A 19,634-nucleotide genomic window follows, 5' to 3' on the forward strand; every position below is an offset into this window, starting at 1 on the left:
AATCTTATCTTCAATTATCACCATTATGTGCATGAAAATGAATTCCTGAAGAAAAATAAAGATATTCAAAAATATCCATGACTTGTGTACATGTAACAATTACTATGACCACAGTGTGTAACATTAAGTGTGATCACACCATACAGACATGTAACATTAAGTGTGATCACACCATACAAACATGTAACATTAAGTGTGATCACACTGTACAGACATGTAACATTAAGTGTGATCACATCGTACAAACATGTAACATTAAGTGTGATCACACTGTACAGACATGTAACAATAAGTGTTATCATACAGTACAAACATGTAACATTAAGTGTGATCACACCATACAAACATGTAACATTAAGTGTGATCACACCATACAAACATGTAACATCGTACAAACATGTAACATTAAGTGTGATCACACCGTACAGACATGTAACAATAAGTGTTATCATACAGTACAAACATGTAACATTAAGTGTGATCACACAGTACAGACATGTAACACGAAGTGTGATCACACCGTACAGACATGTAACATTAAGTGTGATCACACAGTACAGACATGTAACACGAAGTGTGATCACACCGTACAGACATGTAACATTAAGTGTGATCACACAGTACAGACATGTAACATTAAGGGTGATCACACCGTACAGACATGTAACATTAAGTGTGATCACACAGTACAGACATGTAACAATAAGTGTTATCATACAGTACAAACATGTAACATTAAGTGTGATCACACCGTACAGACATGTAACAAGAAGTGTGATTACACCGTACAGACATGTAACATTAAGTGTGATCACACCGTACAGACATGTAACATTAAGTGTGATCACACCGTACAGACATGTAACATTAAGTGTGATCACATCGTACAAACATGTAACATTAAGTGTGATCACACCATACAAACATGTAACATTAAGTGTGATCACACCGTACAAACATGTAACATTAAGTATTAACACACAATACTGATATGCCACAGTAACTATAATCATATGTTACTAGGTACTTGCATGTGACATTATCTGTGATCATATGATACAGAAATGTACTATTAAATGTAATCACATGATACAAACATGCTATAGTAACAGAAAATATATTAGAAATTCAGGGTAACATGACCAATATCTTTGAAGACTTATGACACTGCTTTTGCAGTATACATCAGAACAGAAAATGAAAAGTTTCTCTCAATGCAGATGTAGCATGAGGATGTGACAGTGTGAAGTGTATTATATCATCTTCAGTCCTGCTTGGTATGTTGACATCTTTGTTCCTGTCTCTTGACCTCCATCCCAACCTGTATGCAGCAGTAAAGAATCCCGAACACTGTCGCCCAGTTCTCTGGTCCTCCTGTCAAAACAGACATCATCAAGATCAATCCTAGCGATTATAGGGAGAGTACAAATAGCAGCACCTTTTAATGGCAAGCTTTTTCTAATCCTCCTGTTAAAAACCGGCACTGTCAAGACCAACCTTACGTGTTATCATAGTGAAGGTACACATATTAGCAAGTATTTCAACTGGTGATTTTCTCTGGTCCTCTTGAGAAAAAGGTATTGCCCTTCTCTGTCATTGACATTGACAATAGAAATGACATTATACAAATCTTTGTTATCTCAATAAATGTGTGAAACAGGCTACATTATATTCATTACCAATTTTAACTCTTAAACTGTTAATCTGTCAATCTGATGTTCAAATGAAAGGCATTATGATATAATTCCTTAGCATATTGTGAGAAACATCAAATCAATTATCATGAAGTAATACATTTCAACTAGAACTGTCATCCTGAGGATAACTAATACCTCTACAGATACAAACATCAAATTTGGTAAAATCTCTATTAAAAAAGTCAAAAACAGTTGAAAATAAGTTTTGGCATTAACTAATATCTAGTATAATTAGATAACAAAAATCAGACAATATCTAAATTTCAACCAATTATTGGCCACAACCAGCCTCAGCAAATGATAATCAAACTTAAACAGTGATGTTTTGCATCCCCAAATGCCCTTATAAACCAAATTTGATAAAAATCAGGTAATATCTAAATTTTAACAAATCACAGGCTACCATTTACCTTAACATGGTTGTATGACAATCGAACACATACACTGGTATTTGTCATCCCCTTATATCTATCAGAGACTGGGATTGTGTTGCCATAGCAACTGTTCCTGAAACACCTGATGTATCCTACTTTAGGTTTTAATTAGACCATTTGACCATATATAGTCAAATAAAAAGTCTATCAAATGAACATGGGGTAATGGTCATTTATAACAAGACATGTTTACAGTTACCAGTTACCATGACAATCAAAATTTCAGCAAAAAAGACAAAAAAAATGTATTATATATTAAACGGTACTGTTCAATGAAGGTATGAGCCAAATTTCAAGTCAACTAGATGCACAGAAAATGGTTATTTCTCAAAACGAATAGCCAGACAAAACTATGTTAATTTATTTTATACATAGGTGGATAACTCTTTGAAAAGGGAGAAAATGCAAATTAAATTAAGGGGACACAACTTCATATTGTACTAGCCATTCTCACAAAATTTGAAGAAGATGTGTTGTTAACCGACTGATGCATAGCTGGACAAAATTGTGTTTATCATTTTTATTAAAGATCGGGATAATTCTCTGAAAAAGGATGAAAAATGCTAAGTCACTTCAAGGGGCACATAACCATATTGTACTAGCCATTCCCTCAAAAATTTTATGAAGGTCTGTTGTAAACGGAGCAAAGAGCAATAGCATAGCCAGACAAAGTTTGTCTACAGACAGGAGAGGTGATTCCAGTATACAACAACCCCTCCCCCATCAACTTCCTTGCAGGGGGTTTTATTACAAGTCAAATATTTTCCAGATTTTTCATTTTCATTTCATAAAGGGAGAGTAAAGGGACATTTGTCAAAGTCAGGTACCAGTATAAAGGGAGAGTAAAGGGACATTTGTCAGTTAACAGAATAAAGGGAGAGTCGGGAGACATTTGTCAGGAAACAGAATAAAGGGAGAGCTGAGAGACATTGGTCAGGTAACAGAATAAAGGGAGAGTCAAGGGTCATTTGTCAGGTAACAGTATAAAGGGAGAGTCAAGGGACATTTGTCAGGAAACAGAATAAAGGGAGAGTTGAGAGACATTTGTCAGGTAGCAGTATAAAGGGAGAGTAAAGGGACATTTGTTAGGTAACAGTATAAAGGGAGAGTCAAGGGACATTTGTCAGGTAACAGAATAAAGGGAGAGTTGAGGGATATTTGTAAAGGGACATTTGTCAGGTAACAGTATAAAGGGAGAATAAAGGGAAGGGAACAGTAAAGGGAAAGGGATATTTGTCAGGTAACAGTAAAGGGAAAGTAAAGGGAGAGTAACAGTATAAAGGGAGAGTCAAGGGTCATTTGTCAGGAAACAGAATAAAGGGAGAGCTGAGAGACATTTGTCAGGTAACAGAATAAAGGGAGAGTACAGAGTCATTTGTCAGGTAACAGTATAAAGGGAGAGTAAAGGGTCATTTGTCAGGTAACAGTTTAAAGGGAGAGTAAAGGGACATTTGTCAGTTAACAGAATAAAGGGAGAGTCGAGAGACATTTGTCAGGAAACAGAATAAAGGGAGAGCTGAGAGACATTTGTCAGGTAACAGAATAAAGGGAGAGTCAAGGGTCATTTGTCAGGTAACAGTATAAAGGGAGAGTCAAGGGACATTTGTCAGGTAACAGAATAAAGGGAGAGTTGAGAGACATTTGTCAGGTAGCAGTATAAAGGGAGAGTAAAGGGACATTTGCCAGGTAACAGTATAAAGGGAGAGTCAAGGGACATTTGTCAGGTAACAGAATAAAGGGAGAGTTGAGAGACATTTGTCAGGTAACAGAATAAAGGGAGAGTAAAGGGACATTTGTCAGGTAACAGTATAAAGGGAGAGTAAAGGGACATTTGTCAGGTAACAGAATAAATGGAGAGTTGAGGGATATTTGTCAGGTAACAGAATAAAGGGAAAGTAAAGGGACATTTGTCAGGTAACAGTATAAAGGGAGAGTCAAGGGTCATTTGTCAGGAAACAGAATAAAGGGAGAGCTGAGAGACATTTGTCAGGTAACAGAATAAAGGGAGAGTACAGAGTCATTTGTCAGGTAACAGTATAAAGGGAGAGTAAAGGGTCATTTGTCAGGTAACAGTTTAAAGGGAGAGTAAAGGAACATTTGTCAGTTAACAGAATAAATGGAGAGTTGAAGGACATTTGTCGAAATGGTGCCATAAATTTTTGACATATCATCCAAAGATAAAGCAGTAACCAGTGATTTCTGGGTTTAGGAATTCTTTGACTATCTGAAGAGGTAGCTTTAGTTTAAAAGGTCATACAGATATGATCCATACTCTTACATCTCTCGCCTGCATTATTTCACATTGATAACATATTTCACAGGGATATTGATCCTGCAGCTATGCCTGGTATCTCCAGTGATATTAAAGGAAATTTAATTATTCCCAAGGTTTTCAATAATTTTCTATAGTGTATAATATATAAACAAGTCTGATTCAATATAGTCATGCAGAACTCTCAAGTTTTAAACACAGCAGCACTCTCTAAACAATTCCACATATCTTTATTCTGTAACTGTTGGATAAAATATACAATGCTTTCTTTCATTAATTTGCGAAAAAAATACAAAGGCAGCTGGTTTAATACACAGATAGAAATAAATGTCTGCGTGGACACAAACTTCCTAGCTAATTGATGCTATTTCAGTCTCAATTAAAGGAGTAATATTCTCAAATCTCGTAGAAAATTTTGAAATGCTTCTCCAAAAAGTTAATAAAGTTGAGTGTAAAATGCACTCACTTGTCTGCAACCAACATGACTATAGCATTCAGGCTCATAAAACATAAACCAAAATCAAATTCCTGTTTACAACTGTGCAACTTTAGTCAGAAGATTATCAGAGTAAAGTCTCAATCAAAGATATATTTTTAAACTGTCCTTCTCTTTAAAACAACTGATGAACAAATTAACCAATATGTGCAACCTAACCATGTAAAGACATCTATGCTTGCAGTATATCTTCACACGCACTTGACTGTCCTGGCAATGGGGATTGTCCCCATGGGGACCTGAACATTATCTGCGAACCTGCAATGTAACAATCATGTTATCAGACCGTCTAGGACTGACAATACATTATTTATGACCCAACTTTTCATAACTGTATTAAAAACTCTTTCCTTTGCCATTTTTTCTTCGTTTTTTACCTTGGCGAGTTTCATTAAATATATGCTGTACAAAATCAATACAGCCGTGTTTGTCCTGCAGTGATAATGTAATCCTGTGCTGTCATGCGTATCAGATGCCTCACCAATTTTCCACAAAATTAGCTCCAGAGATAACGTTACAGTCTGGGCAGTGGAGCCAGTCCATGCTTTGTGCAAGCAAAACAAGCTCTTTAAATATAACAAACACATCAAAATCATCTTTTCTGAGGAAAAAATCCACCAAAAACTTGACATGATAGGGCAAATATGTTTGAATTTGTGATAACTTTAATTTATAAACACAACATAAATTTTGTCATGTCAAATTTTTGTTTTTAAATCCAAGATAACTTAATTTGACAATTTTTGCAACGACATCCAACACGGATATTACATAAAAAATCTATAAATCTATGAAATAAAAAAACACAATAGGTACAAAAAATTTACTTCTAGGTATATTTGCCTGCTGAGACACTGAAAGTGGGTCAAGGTTATTCATTTAAACAAACTTGATAACATATAATAGCAGTATAATACTTGCCAGGTATGAGACAGTGTATGCAAATTATTTGAAATTTTTAACGTATTTGTATTTATCACTGTTTCACTTTTCTGTAAATTTGGTAAAAATCCTCTAAGAATTCAGTCACATAGACTGTTAGCACCGAATATGTTAATGGTCTTTCTATACATTACCAACAGTGACCTTGACCTTGGAATTCATCCTACATGTCATTTGAATCCACTGACTTTGCAATGGAACCCAGAATCAAGAAATCATCAAATCATTGTCCCTGGTAACCTTTGTATGAAGTTTGTTCTGAATCAGAAATGAAGAAGCCAGAGTAATGACATTTGTTCAAGATGGACAGAGCAGAACACAAAAAAAGAGGACAGGATGGTTCGGGTCAGATGATCTAAAAATAGATATCAGAAATGTTCACATCAGTTCCACGACCAGGAAAAGGGATATCTAGATGTTTGCAGCAGCAGCCATATTAACCTACTCCAGTTACGGTGCAGATAACGGATGGAACTTCATGGTGGTCATGAATGACAGGAATGTAAAAGATGATTTTCTTGTACCAAATATAGATGATTGCCTTCCAGTGACTCCATTCAGTGTACCAAGTGCTAGACATGGCATCCGGGTAATATCCATGACAACAACACTGGAAAAACACCCTGGGAGAAAGTAACCAATCAACAGAGTTGAAACAACTGGTTGCTAGCTAGGAACTACCCATCTAATTATCACTATGAATAGAGCTCAGTGCTATCACACTAGATTATCAAGTCACCGAGCACTCATTATACTTAAAGAAACATATACCCTATTATTACTGGAGGGTTCTGGTAAGTAACACAGCTGTATGACCAAGCTTCATTCATTGATCCACCAAATCTTCTTCTGACTTAAACATGTTCCCAGTTTATATTTCATGAGACATCTTTCACTCAAATAATACATCTTGGGACTTGCACAACTTTTCACCATCAATCCTCAAATAGTTGTTAAAATCAAACCAGGTGTAGATATCACCTAGCAACCAGTGAACAAGTTTACTTTGAGGCCTCCTTTTCATGTTGTTCAGTAAAGCAGGGTTTAACTTTGAGGCCTCCTTTTCATGTTGTTCAGTAAAGCAGGGTTTAACTTCGAGGCCTCCTTTTCATGTTGTTCAGTAAAATAGGGTTTAACTTTGAGGCCTCCTTTTCATGTTGTTCAGTCAATAGGGTTTTACTTTAAGGCCTCCTTTTCATGTTGTTCAGTCAATAGGGTTTAACTTTGAGGCCTCCTTTTCATGTTGTTCTTTAAAATAGGGTTTCACTTTGAGGCCTCTTTTTCATGTTGTTCAATAAAATAGGGTTTAATTTTGAGACCTCCTTTTCATGTTGTTCAGTAAAATAGGGTTTTACTTTAAGGCCTCCTTTTCATGTTGTTCAATACAATAGCTATTTAACTTAACAACATGAGAGAGGACTGCAGCATTTTTTCCAATAAAAATGAAATAAAGCATCCAGCCAAAGCTGCAATCATGCCAGCACAGGAATTACACAATCTCAGCTTCCTGACTGACAAAAAATAACCTGTATAGGGATCAAACTGCACACCTCAGATCTTAACCTGAGAGACACAAACCAACCTTGGTAAGGATCAAACCACACACCTCAGATCTTAACCTGAGAGACACAAACCAACCTGGGTAAGGATCAAACCACACATCTTAGATATTAACCTGAGAGACACGAACCAACATGGGTAAGGATCAAACTACACACCTCAGATCTTAACCTGAGAGACACAAACCAACCTGGTGAGGGATCAAACCACACACCTCAGATCTTAACCTGAGAGACACAAACCAACCTGGTGAGGGATCAAACCACACACCTCAGATCTTAACCTGAGAGACGCAAACCAACCTGGGTAAGGATCAAACCACACACCTCAGATCTTAACCTGAGAGACACAAACCAACCTGGTGAGGGATCAAACCACACACCTCAGATCTTAACCTGAGAGACGCAAACCAACCTGGGTAAGGATCAAACCACACACCTCAGATCTTAACCTGAGAGACACAAACCAACCTGGGTAAGGATCAAACCACACACCTCAGATCTTAACCTGAGAGACACAAACCAACCTGGGTAAGGATCAAACCTCACATCTTAGATATTAACCTGAGAGACACGAACCAGCATGGGTAAGGATCAAACTACACACCTCAGATCTTAACCTGAGAGACACAAACCAACCTGGGTAAGGATCAAACCATACATCTTAGATATTAACATGAGAGACATGAACCAACATGGGTAAGGATCAAACCACACACCTCAGATCTTAACCTGAGAGACACAAACCAACCTGGGTAAGGATCAAACCACACACCTCAGATCTTAACCTGAGAGACACAAACCAACCTGGGTAAGGATCAAACCAAACACCTCAGATCTTAACCTCAAAGACACAAACCAACCTAGGTAAGGATCAAACCACACCTCAGATCTTAACCCGAGAGATGCAAATCAACCTGGGTAAGGATCAAACCACACACCTCAGATCTTAACCTCAGAGACACAAACCAACCTAGGTAAGGATCAAACCACACCTCAGATCTTAACCCGAGAGATGCAAATCAACCTGGGTAAGGATCAAACCACACACCTCAGATCTTAACCTGAGAGACACAAACCAACCTGGGAAAGGATCAAACTACACACCTCAGATCTTAACCTGAGAGACACAAACCAACCAACAAACCACACACCTCAGACCACAACTTGGGTACGGATCATATCAACAGATCTTGAAATTGCCAAATCTGTTGTTCCACTGAGCTGCTGAGACTCCAAATTGGTAGGACTTGTACTTTGCTGTAAACTTGTAACAAATCTGTTTATGAAATATAACATACACAAGCATTCTACTTTCGATAAACACTTAGGGTAAAAGCACAGAAAAAGGAATTTCTATATAAACACTCTTATTTTTGTGTAACACTTCGTGTATTTACTTAGGGAAGGTGATAAAAGTTTATGTTTCTCTTTCACTTGAAAACCAATTCCAATCCTCGAGATATACCTTATTCAAGCAAATTAGGTTGGCTGGAACAAGATTTCATTTTAGATTTAGATTGCTTTACATACTACCAACACTACAGAGGGTTTTATACGGTGATGACACAAGTTTGACGAGGTCTGCTGGACAGAAATTGAATTTTGGTTTTTTCTTCCTCAGAATTTCTAGCTCTTTAGTCATGTTGTAATGTAACATGTGGAATTTCCACATGGAAATGTCAGTTTGCACATATAATCTAATTAACGTAGACTGTGTCATTTGGCTCACATCAGGCAATTAGACCATGTCAGTCAGCACGAATAAGGTACAAATAATTGGATTGTGTTCGTCTACAAACATCAGGTACAAATAACTGGACTGTGTCACAAGGTACACATCAGTGGTATGTGTAATAGGACACACATGGGGTAAACTTAGGGTACAAATAACTGGACTGTGTCACAAGGTACACATCAGTGGTATGTGTAATAGGACACACATTGGGTAAACTTAAGGTACACATAACTAGACTGTGTCACTAGGTACACATCAGTGGTGTGTCATAGGACACACATTGGGTAAACTTAAGGTACAAATAACTGGACTGTGTCACAAGGTACACATCAGTGGTGTGTTATAGGACACACATTGGGTAAACTTAAGGTACAAATAACTGGACAGTAAGTAGGCGCTTCATCAGTGGTATGTGTGATAGGACACACATTGGGTAAACTTTAGGTACAAATTACTGGACAGTAAGAAGGCGCTTCATCAGTGGTATGTGTGATAGGACACACATTGGGTAAGCTTTAGGTACAAAATTACTGGACAGTAAGAAGGCGCTTCATCAGTGGTATGTGTGATAGGACACACATTGGGTAAACTTTAGGTACAAATTACTGGACAGTAAGAAGGCGCTTCATCAGTGGTATGTGTAATTGGAACATCTCTGTTGACACAAATCAGGTAAACATAACAATGATTTAGTAGCATAATACTATGAATATTAAAATCAACTTATCATACCTTTATTTTCCCTTCTTTTACCCAATAATAATTTGTCAACTTAATTTCAGTGATGCTGGATCAGTCAATGATTCTATTACTGCTCAAACTATGACAAAACAGTGAAATGATTTATACAGAATAATAACATACAACGGAGCATCTAATAGTTAGATATGTAAAATTACAAGAAAGGTATTACTTTGAGTCAGTAAAACAAATCATAACCAGTGAAAGTGCAACATCACTTTGAACATTAGACTTCAAAAACATTTTGGAGATTCACTATCATAGATTTAATAGGACTTTTTACCAACTGGTGAAAGAACTTTTGTTATTGTTCTGTTTCTTATCATCACTATACTGATTCTTCCATGATTTTGAGGTGTCTGAATTTCCGAATCTTTAAGATATGTTTTACTCTTTTAAAGTCCTCTTATTATTACTTCAGATGATATTCTGTGTGAAGCAATCAGCCATTCAGGTCACAGCTGCCTCATTGGATATTTGTGGAATAAGCTGCTAACCAAACTTAAGAGAGTCGTTAGCGTACTTAGTCTGCTATGTAAGTCTCATAAAAAATTTGATCATTCTGTTGAAAGAGGTGTAGAAAATGATCCTCAAGTTCATTTGTTCTTTTAAAAGATAACATGCGGAAAGCATTTGGTAAGGGCTCTGAAAGGTCAGCCAATCAGGTCACAGCAGCCTCATTAAATATGCGCTAAATTTGCCTTTTATCAAACTTGCCCTGATATTAAGGTAACAAGTGAACCAACCAAGTTTCATAAAAATCTTACCAGTCTTTCAAAAGCTATGCAGAAGCAGCATCAGGATAGATGGAAGGATGGACGGACAGAACTCATTTGAATATCCCCTTTGTTCAGCGGGGAATAATTAGACAGTGTCAGTCAGCACACATCTGAGGTACAGGCGACTGGGCCATATCAGGCGACACACATCAGGTCAACATAATTAGACAGTGTCAGTCAGCACACATCTGAGGTACAGGCGACTGGGCCATATCAGGCGACACACATCAGGTCAACATAATTAGACAGTGTCAGTCAGCACACATCTGAGGTACAGGCGACTGGGCCATATCAGGCGACACACATCAGGTCAACATAATTAGACAGTGTCAGTCAGCACACATCTGAGGTACAGGTTGTTGTTTTATATCAGTCAACACACATTAGGTACACATAACTGGACTTTGTCAGCTGGCAGACATCAGGTACATATCACTGGGTGGTGTTAGCATCTCTTAATAGGGATGTGTTAACAAAAACTTTCAAAGTTAATATGAAGTTATAAAACGAATACCCCAATAGGTGCTTCACCTTAACAGACATTGTAATGATCAATAAAGGTTATTGTGTCATAATAGTAGACACTACATCAACACAAGGAATGTGTCAGAACGGTTGACATTATGTCAACACAAGGAATGTTTTATTGAAGTAGACAATACATCGACAATAGGAATGTGTCAGAACAGTTGACATTATGTCAACACAAGAGATATTTTAATGAAGTAGACACTACATCAACAGGAAAGACCAGTTGACATTATGTCAACACAAGAGATATTTTAATGAAGTAGACACTACATCATCAACAGGAATGTGTCAGACCTGTTGACATTATGTCAACACAAGAGATGTTTTAATGAAGTAGACACTACATCAACAATAGGAATGTGTCAGAACTGTTGACATTATGTCAACACAAGAGATGTTTTAATGAAGTAGACACTACATCGACAATAGGAATGTGTCAGAACTGTTGACATTATGCCAACACAAGAGATGTTTTAATGAAGTAGACACTACATCGACAATAGGAATGTGTCAGAACTGTTGACATTATGTCAACACAAGAGATGTTTTAATGAAGTAGACACTACATCGACAATAGAAATGTGTCAGAACTGTTGACATTATGTCAACACAAGAAATGTTTTAATGAAGTAGACACTACATCGACAATAGGAATGTGTCAGAACTGTTGACATTAAGTCAACACAAGAGATGTTTTAATGAAGTAGACACTACATCGACAATAGGAATATGTCAGAACTGTAAACAGTATATCAGAATACATGTTAACACACGGAATGTGTCAAAGCATAATTAGACAGTATAATGTCACCACAAGGAATAGTTGAAAGTATGTCAACTCAAGTCAACTTAAGGAATGGAAAAAGCAGTAGATATGTGAACACTATGTTTCCATAGCTGTTGACCTTGTTTTCATATGAGAACATATTTTATGACTTGGATTGACCAGCATTCACATGGAGGGTGTTGTCGATGAATCAAGAGATGTTTAGCCTTCCAGAACACCTGGTCTTCTTCTACTTGTCCTTGTTTTGTGTAAATCTTCCTGTTGTTCACATAGTTTCACTCAGTTTTGAGATTGAATTACAAATTCTGCTGACTTGTCAGTATATTCTTTATTTTTACAGACAAGTATCTTTACTCCATCACTGTAATGATGAGGAACCCTGTTCTATGAATAAATATCAGATTACATAAACAATTCTGAAAAGCTAAATCTACAAACTCATTTTTGGTAAAACTGTTGACATAAAATGTTGAATGGATCCACATAAACGTTTATATATACAGACAAATTACGACTTTCAGATTTCAAACAGATATAAGATATGAACTATTCAGATTTCACATCAGATTATTAAACAGCCACAAATCTCCTGAATTGTCTCCATATTAATCTTTTATGGTTAACCAGTCAATCTGGTGACCATGGATACTGGTGAGTTGTACTAAATATAGAACAGACAAACTGTATGTCATTAAATCTATATAGCAGTCTTAAACTGGGTGAGGAATTAAACAGGTAATGAAAACACAAAATCTTATCAACTCAACAAAATTGCTTTAAAACTAAAATTTATCACTTTATATTCAGGTCACATTGATAACTCATCCGATGATATATTGGAGGTTAAACTGGTGCTGTGTACCTCTGTTTTCATCTATTTATAAACAATTATATACTGTGCTATGTACCTCTATTGTCATCTATTTATAAACAATTATATACTGTGCTGTGTACCTCTATTGTCATCTATTTATAAACAATTATATACTGGTGTTATGTACCTCTATTGCCATCTATTTATAAACAATTATATATTGGTGTGTGTATCTCTATGGTCATCTATTTATAAACAATTATATACTGTGCTATGTACCTCTATTGTCATCTATTTATAAACAATTATATATTGGTGTGTGTATCTCTATGGTCTTCTATTTATAAACAATTATATATTGGTGTGTGTACCTCTATTGTCATCTATTTATAAACAATTAAATACTGGTGCTGTGTACCTCTATTGTCATCTATTTATAAACAATTATATACATGTGTGTGTACCTCTATTGTCATCTATTTATAAACAATTATATACAGGTGTGTGTATCTCTATGGTCATCTATTTATAAACAATTATATACTGTGCTATGTACCTCTATTGTCATCTATTTATAAACAATTATATACTGTGCTATGTATCTCTATGGTCATCTATTTATAAACAATTATATATTGGTGTGTGTATCTCTATGGTCTTCTATTTATAAACAATTATATATTGGTGTGTGTATCTCTATTGTCATCTATTTATAAACAATTATATATGTGTGTGTGTGTAACTCTATTGTCATCTATTTATAAACAATTATATACTGGTGCTATGTACCTCTATTGTCATCTATTTATAAACAATTATATACTGGTGTGTGTATCTCTATTGTCATCTATTTATAAACAATTATATACTGGTGCTATGTACCTCTATTGTCATCTATTTATAAACAATTATATACTTGTGCTGTGTATCTCTATTGTCATCTATTTATAAACAATTATATACAGGTGTGTGTACCTCTATTGTCATCTATTTATAAACAATTATATACAGGTGTGTGTACCTCTATTGTCATCTATTTATAAACAATTATATACATGTGTGTGTACCTCTATTGTCATCTATTTATAAACAATTATATACTGGTGTATCTCTATTGTCATCTATTTATAAACAATTATATACATGTGTGTGTACCTCTATTGTCATCTATTTATAAACAATTATATACTGTGCTATGTACCTCTATTGTCATCTATTTATAAACAATTATATACAGGTGTGTGTATCTCTATGGTCATCTATTTATAAACAATTATATACTGTGCTATGTACCTCTATTGTCATCTATTTATAAACAATTATATATTGGTGTGTGTATCTCTATGGTCTTCTATTTATAAACAATTATATATTGGTGTGTGTACCTCTATTGTCATCTATTTATAAACAATTATATACTGGTGTGTGTACCTCTATTGTCATCTATTTATAAACAATATATACATGTGTGTGTACCTATTGTCATCTATTTATAAACAATTATATACTGTGCTATGTACCTCTATTGTCATCTATTTATAAACAATTATATATTGGTGTGTGTACCTCTATTGTCATCTATTTATAAACAATTATATACAGGTGTGTGTATCTCTATGGTCATCTATTTATAAACGATTATATACTGGTGCTGTGTACCTCTATTGTCATCTATTTATAAACAATTATATATTGGTGTGTGTATCTCTATGGTCTTCTATTTATAAACAATTATATATTGGTGTGTGTATCTCTATTGTCATCTATTTATAAACGATTATATACTGGTGCTGTGTACCTCTATTGTCATCTATTTATAAACAATTATATACTGTGCTGTGTACCTCTATTGTCATCTATTTATAAACAATTATATACTGGTGTGTGTACCTCTATTGTCATCTATTTATAAACAATTATATACTGGTGTTATGTACCTCTATTGTCATCTATTTATAAACAATTATATACATGTGTGTGTACCTCTATTGTCATCTATTTATAAACAATTATATATGTCATCTATTTATAAACAATTATATATGTGTGTGTACCTCTATTGTCATCTATTTATAAACAATTATATAGTGGTGTGTGTACCTCTATTGTCATCTATTTATAAACAATTATATACTGTGCTATGTATCTCTATTGTCATCTATTTATAAACAATTATATACTGTGTGTGTGTATACTCTATTGTCATCTATTTATAAACAATTATATACTGTGCTATGTACCTCTATTGTCATCTATTTATAAACAATTATATACTGTGCTATGTACCTCTATTGTCATCTATTTATAAACAATTATACATGTGTATATTAAATTTTCTAAATTTCTGAAATATCTCTTCCTGGATATACAAGTGACAGGGTGTAACTAAATGACTTGAAGCATGTAAGCAAGAAGCGTTATCAAGTTTGTATAAGGCAATGAAATGAAGTCTCACAAAAACCAAGTACCCAAACTTAAGAGGAAGGAAGTCACAATTAAAATGATACATTACATGATGGATATGGTATAAAATGGACGCATGATAAATGCTTGTTTCTGCTGTTTGGATTTCATTTCTTTCCATATGAAAATTACAATCCCTCAGCATTGTATCTGCATTGTGAAATGATTTTCAGATAAGAGTGCGTAATGTGCTTTACCACTTATAAATTACACCAAGAGAAAGTAGTGTCGAGGAACCCTGGAACACTTAATGGGCCAACAACAAAGCTAGAGTATGAATCTCAGTGTTGTATGGGGACAATTCTCTCACGTCCATGCATTAGGAGGCACCATCACAGGCATGTTTATGGTAAGTGGTAAGGTGAGCCTTCATGCCAAGCTTCCGGATGATTCAGATCTGATGGATGATAAACATTTCATTTGCACACTTAAAAATATCATCATTAAAAGAAATTACATTATGAATTTTGTGAAACAATAATGGAGCAGCTCCCAATCATGTGTTTGCATTCTAGAAACTTGAAATGGTTGAGTGTATTACTATTGCTCTTTGTTACATCAATGTACATTTGCCATGGATTGAGTGTGCTGTCTCTTCGGAGTCTAGTGCAGGGATTATGTCAGGCACAGGCTGGTACTAATACAATGCTCCTGTGTAAAACATGGCTTGTTATCATGTTACCAGATTACCACAATTTGTTTTTATGTCTTTCTAACGTTTTTAATGCTATCTGTTGTCAGAGAAGTCAGGTAAACATTTTAATCAACCATCCTTTCCTAGACAGTTTTTGTAATAAAGATCATATGCTGTTGGACATGACACCCAAGGGGCCGATAAAGGTGCTCATCTGATTCAAGTGGCTGCCAAATGTAGCAAAACATTCTAGTACATTTGCACTGAATTTCTGCAAGTTTTTACCGAGGTGGCATGACTTTAAATGTTATGACGTGAATGTTATAAGCATTTTTTTAACAAATTTTATTTTTGTAATATTGAGTTTGGAGCCAGAATACTTCTTTGCTCTACTGTTTCAACAAACCATTGGCCAAATTCAAACATTTAAGGATTTGGAAGTTTTATTTCATTTGAATTTATAGGAAATTTCATAGATTACAGATACTGATACTGGTCGTTAGATAGGTTATAATCCAAAGTATATGTAGACATTGATGCTATGTGGACTATGGTGCTTAGTCCTCATGGCGCTACTGGATCATCAGCGACACCTGAAGTTACCAATTCTCAATGTCTATCACAATGATACGACCATTTAAGGTAAACACATTAACAACATCTTGCATTCTAAGTTAAAAGTTCCTTCTTCAAGATACAGGAGATGTATATTCCTGTGGACCATTAATAAACATTAGAGTTATGGCATTGTGAGGGGATTATCTGCATCCCTCTCTTGGGGTGGTGCCATTTGTCAGGATGCCCGAAATGTTGTGTAGATGATGGGTCCTGGGCCTCATGGTGCCTTGGTGATCATAGACCATACCTGTGTTTAACACTTATTATACAATGGGTCCAGTCATCACCATTGTGGCTGGTCATCATCTGTATCCACCGAGGACAAATGATGCCAGTCTATTGTAACCTCAGATAACAGTAATTACTGCCTAAGTTAACCATCACAATTTGTGGCCTAAAATACACAGGAGTTGTATGACCACTAATTAAGTGACAATTCCAATCACTTCGTCTATTCTGGGACATTGATGTGTACCTGTTACCGTGGTAACTAAACGTGACACTGCAGGGCTCACCTAAAGCTCATGTATTGACAGTAATCTACCATATTGACATACCCAGACTACCATCAAGTACACATTCCAATCAATTCCATAAGACAATGATGTTATCAAAGAACCAAGGCTAAAGTCTTGTCTAAGGTACATCATAACAAGGGTTCTGATGTGGTCACGCAATCAGGAACAAAGGCCAACCCTAGTTATACACAACATAAAACACTACCATGTGAAAAGGCCACTGCTGAAGGAGATCAACATCCAATCACTGGCCTTTATAAAATCACAAAGACATTGTACTGGATCACGGTACTATGGTGATAAGGTAGGACACAATGCAGCTTTATGATATCCCATATTGTTAATAACAACAGTATACATATTTCACTACTAGTTGAGTATATCTTTGTTTAAGTCTACAAAATAGGTATCTACTCATGTGCTGAAGAAGTCTTTATATGTTGGGGATATCATAAGCAACAAACAAAATGTATGACCCACCAGGCTAGAAAACACAGCTATATCACCTACTTGGCAGGGACACACACAGCAATATAGCATTAATATTCCATACAGGGAGAAACAAATCTTGATGACCCGCAAGACAAGGAGATACACAGTTGTATGGCCCAAAAGACAGGGAGAATCTGCTGTATAACCCAACAGACGGAGATACATTTGTATAACCCTAAAGACAAGGCAGTACAAGGCCAGGAAATACAGCTGTATAACCCACCAGACCTGGAGATACAGCTGTACAACCCACCAGACCAGGAGATACAGCTGTATAACCCACCAGGCCAGGAGATACAGCTGTATAACCACCAGCCCAGGAGATACAGCTGTATAACCCACCAGGCCAGGAGATACAGCTGTATAACCCACTAGGCTAGGAGATACAGCTGTATAACCCACCAGGCCAGGAGATACAGCTGTATTACCCACAAGGCAGGGAGATACAGCTGTATAACCCACCAGACCAGGTGATACAGCTGTATAACCCACCAGGCCAGGAGATACAGCTGTATAACCCACTAGGCCAGAGATACAGCTGTATAACCCACTAGGCCAGGAGATACAGCTGTTTAACCCACCAGACTAGGCGATACAGCTGTATAACCTACCAGGCTAGGAGATACAGCTGTATAACCCACCAGACTAGGAGATACAGCTGTATAACCCACCAGACCAGGAAGTACAGATGTATAACCCGCTAGGCCAGGAGATACAGCTGTATAACTCACTAGGCCAGAGATGCAGCTGTATAACCCACTAGTTCAGAGATACAGCTGTATAACCCACCAGGCCAGGAGATATAGCTGTATAACCCACCAGACCAGGAGATACAGCTGTATAACCCACCAGGCTAAGAGATACAGCTGTATAACCCACCAGACCAGGAAGTACAGATGTATAACCCACCAGGCTAGGAGAGACAGCTGTATAACCCACAAGACTAGGAGATACAGCTGTATAACCTACCAGGCTAGGAGATACAGCTGTATAACCCATTAGACCAGGAGATACAGCTGTATAACCCACTAGGCCAGGAGATACAGCTGTATAACCCACCAGACTAGGAGATACAGCTGTATAACCCACCAGACCAGGAAGTACAGATGTATAACCCGCTAGGCTAGGAGATACAGCTGTATAACTCACTAGGCCAGAGATGCAGCTGTATAACCCACTAGTTCAGAGATACAGCTGTATAACCCACCAGGCCTTGAGATATAGCTGTATAACCCACCAGACCAGGAGATACAGCTGTATAACCCACCAGGCTAAGAGATACAGCTGTATAACCCACCAGACCAGGAAGTACAGATGTATAACCCACCAGGCTAGGAGAGACAGCTGTATAACCCACCAGGCAACCAATTAAAATAATTTTGTTTGCTGTAACCCGACCAAGCAGTGTTCAAGTGGGTATAAGTAAGAAGGGTTCTGGTTTTTTCGTGGTTTTATACAATTACTTTACAATGAATAGATAGAATTAAATGCATATGATATTGTTATCACAATAAGACTTAAACACTATGTAGAATTGTTCTGAAAGTTTTCCTTGAGTCCCTTTACTGTTTTTCAGTGGATATATCATTAACATCCATAAAAAAAAATTCTGGCTTTCGTAAAGAAAGTGTTGCAGAAATTTCCAGCAAGCAGACAGTTGTAGTGGTGGAGTTTTATTTACAAACATGTAAATTTCTTAGAAATTGTACGAGCTGATAAGTATGGTAATAAATCATAAAACAAGTGGTTTTAGTTGGAGCTGGAGGAAGACAAACTGTTTTATCTCAGAATACATTATCTTTGTGGAGTTCAGATCCAACCATTACTGTGGAGTGGTTTGCAGAGATGCCAAAAATTATTTAACAGCTAGTACTTCTACATGTCTGGTCACTGCTTTATATGTTCTTGTGTTAGAGAATGTATTTGTTGCCACAAATTTACCAATAATGAAGTTGTGTAGTTGCTCTTATTAAGAATAAGGTTATTGTTTTATTCTAATCAATTTTTTAATACCCAACTACTTAAATTAAAATCCAAGTTTATTTCTGTCATGTCAAGTCAGTGTACTTATAAATATTGATAAACCTAAGGTAATTGATTCTGTGAATTATGGTCCACT

The 19,634-nt window shown here is 36.2% G+C and overlaps 1 protein-coding gene across 3 annotated transcripts in view; it reads right to left on the reverse strand.

Annotated features, from left to right (window-relative positions):
- Positions 1-390: 390 nt before the first annotated feature.
- Positions 391-19,634, reverse strand: part of LOC132549089 (protein-cysteine N-palmitoyltransferase HHAT-like) — a 46,527-nt gene continuing 27,283 nt past the window's right edge. For all 3 annotated transcript variants that reach the window (XM_060213003.1, XM_060213004.1, XM_060213006.1), the window contains one exon: positions 391-1,374. In XM_060213003.1, the coding sequence (XP_060068986.1) occupies positions 1,265-1,374 (110 nt within the window). In that variant the 3' untranslated portion in view covers positions 391-1,264. The remainder of the gene's footprint in view (positions 1,375-19,634) is intronic.

Source organism: Ylistrum balloti, unplaced genomic scaffold (assembly GCF_031769215.1).
Source record: "Ylistrum balloti isolate Yb309-2 unplaced genomic scaffold, AGI_CSIRO_Ybal_v1 Utg370042, whole genome shotgun sequence".
NCBI lineage: Eukaryota > Metazoa > Mollusca > Bivalvia > Pectinida > Pectinidae > Ylistrum > Ylistrum balloti.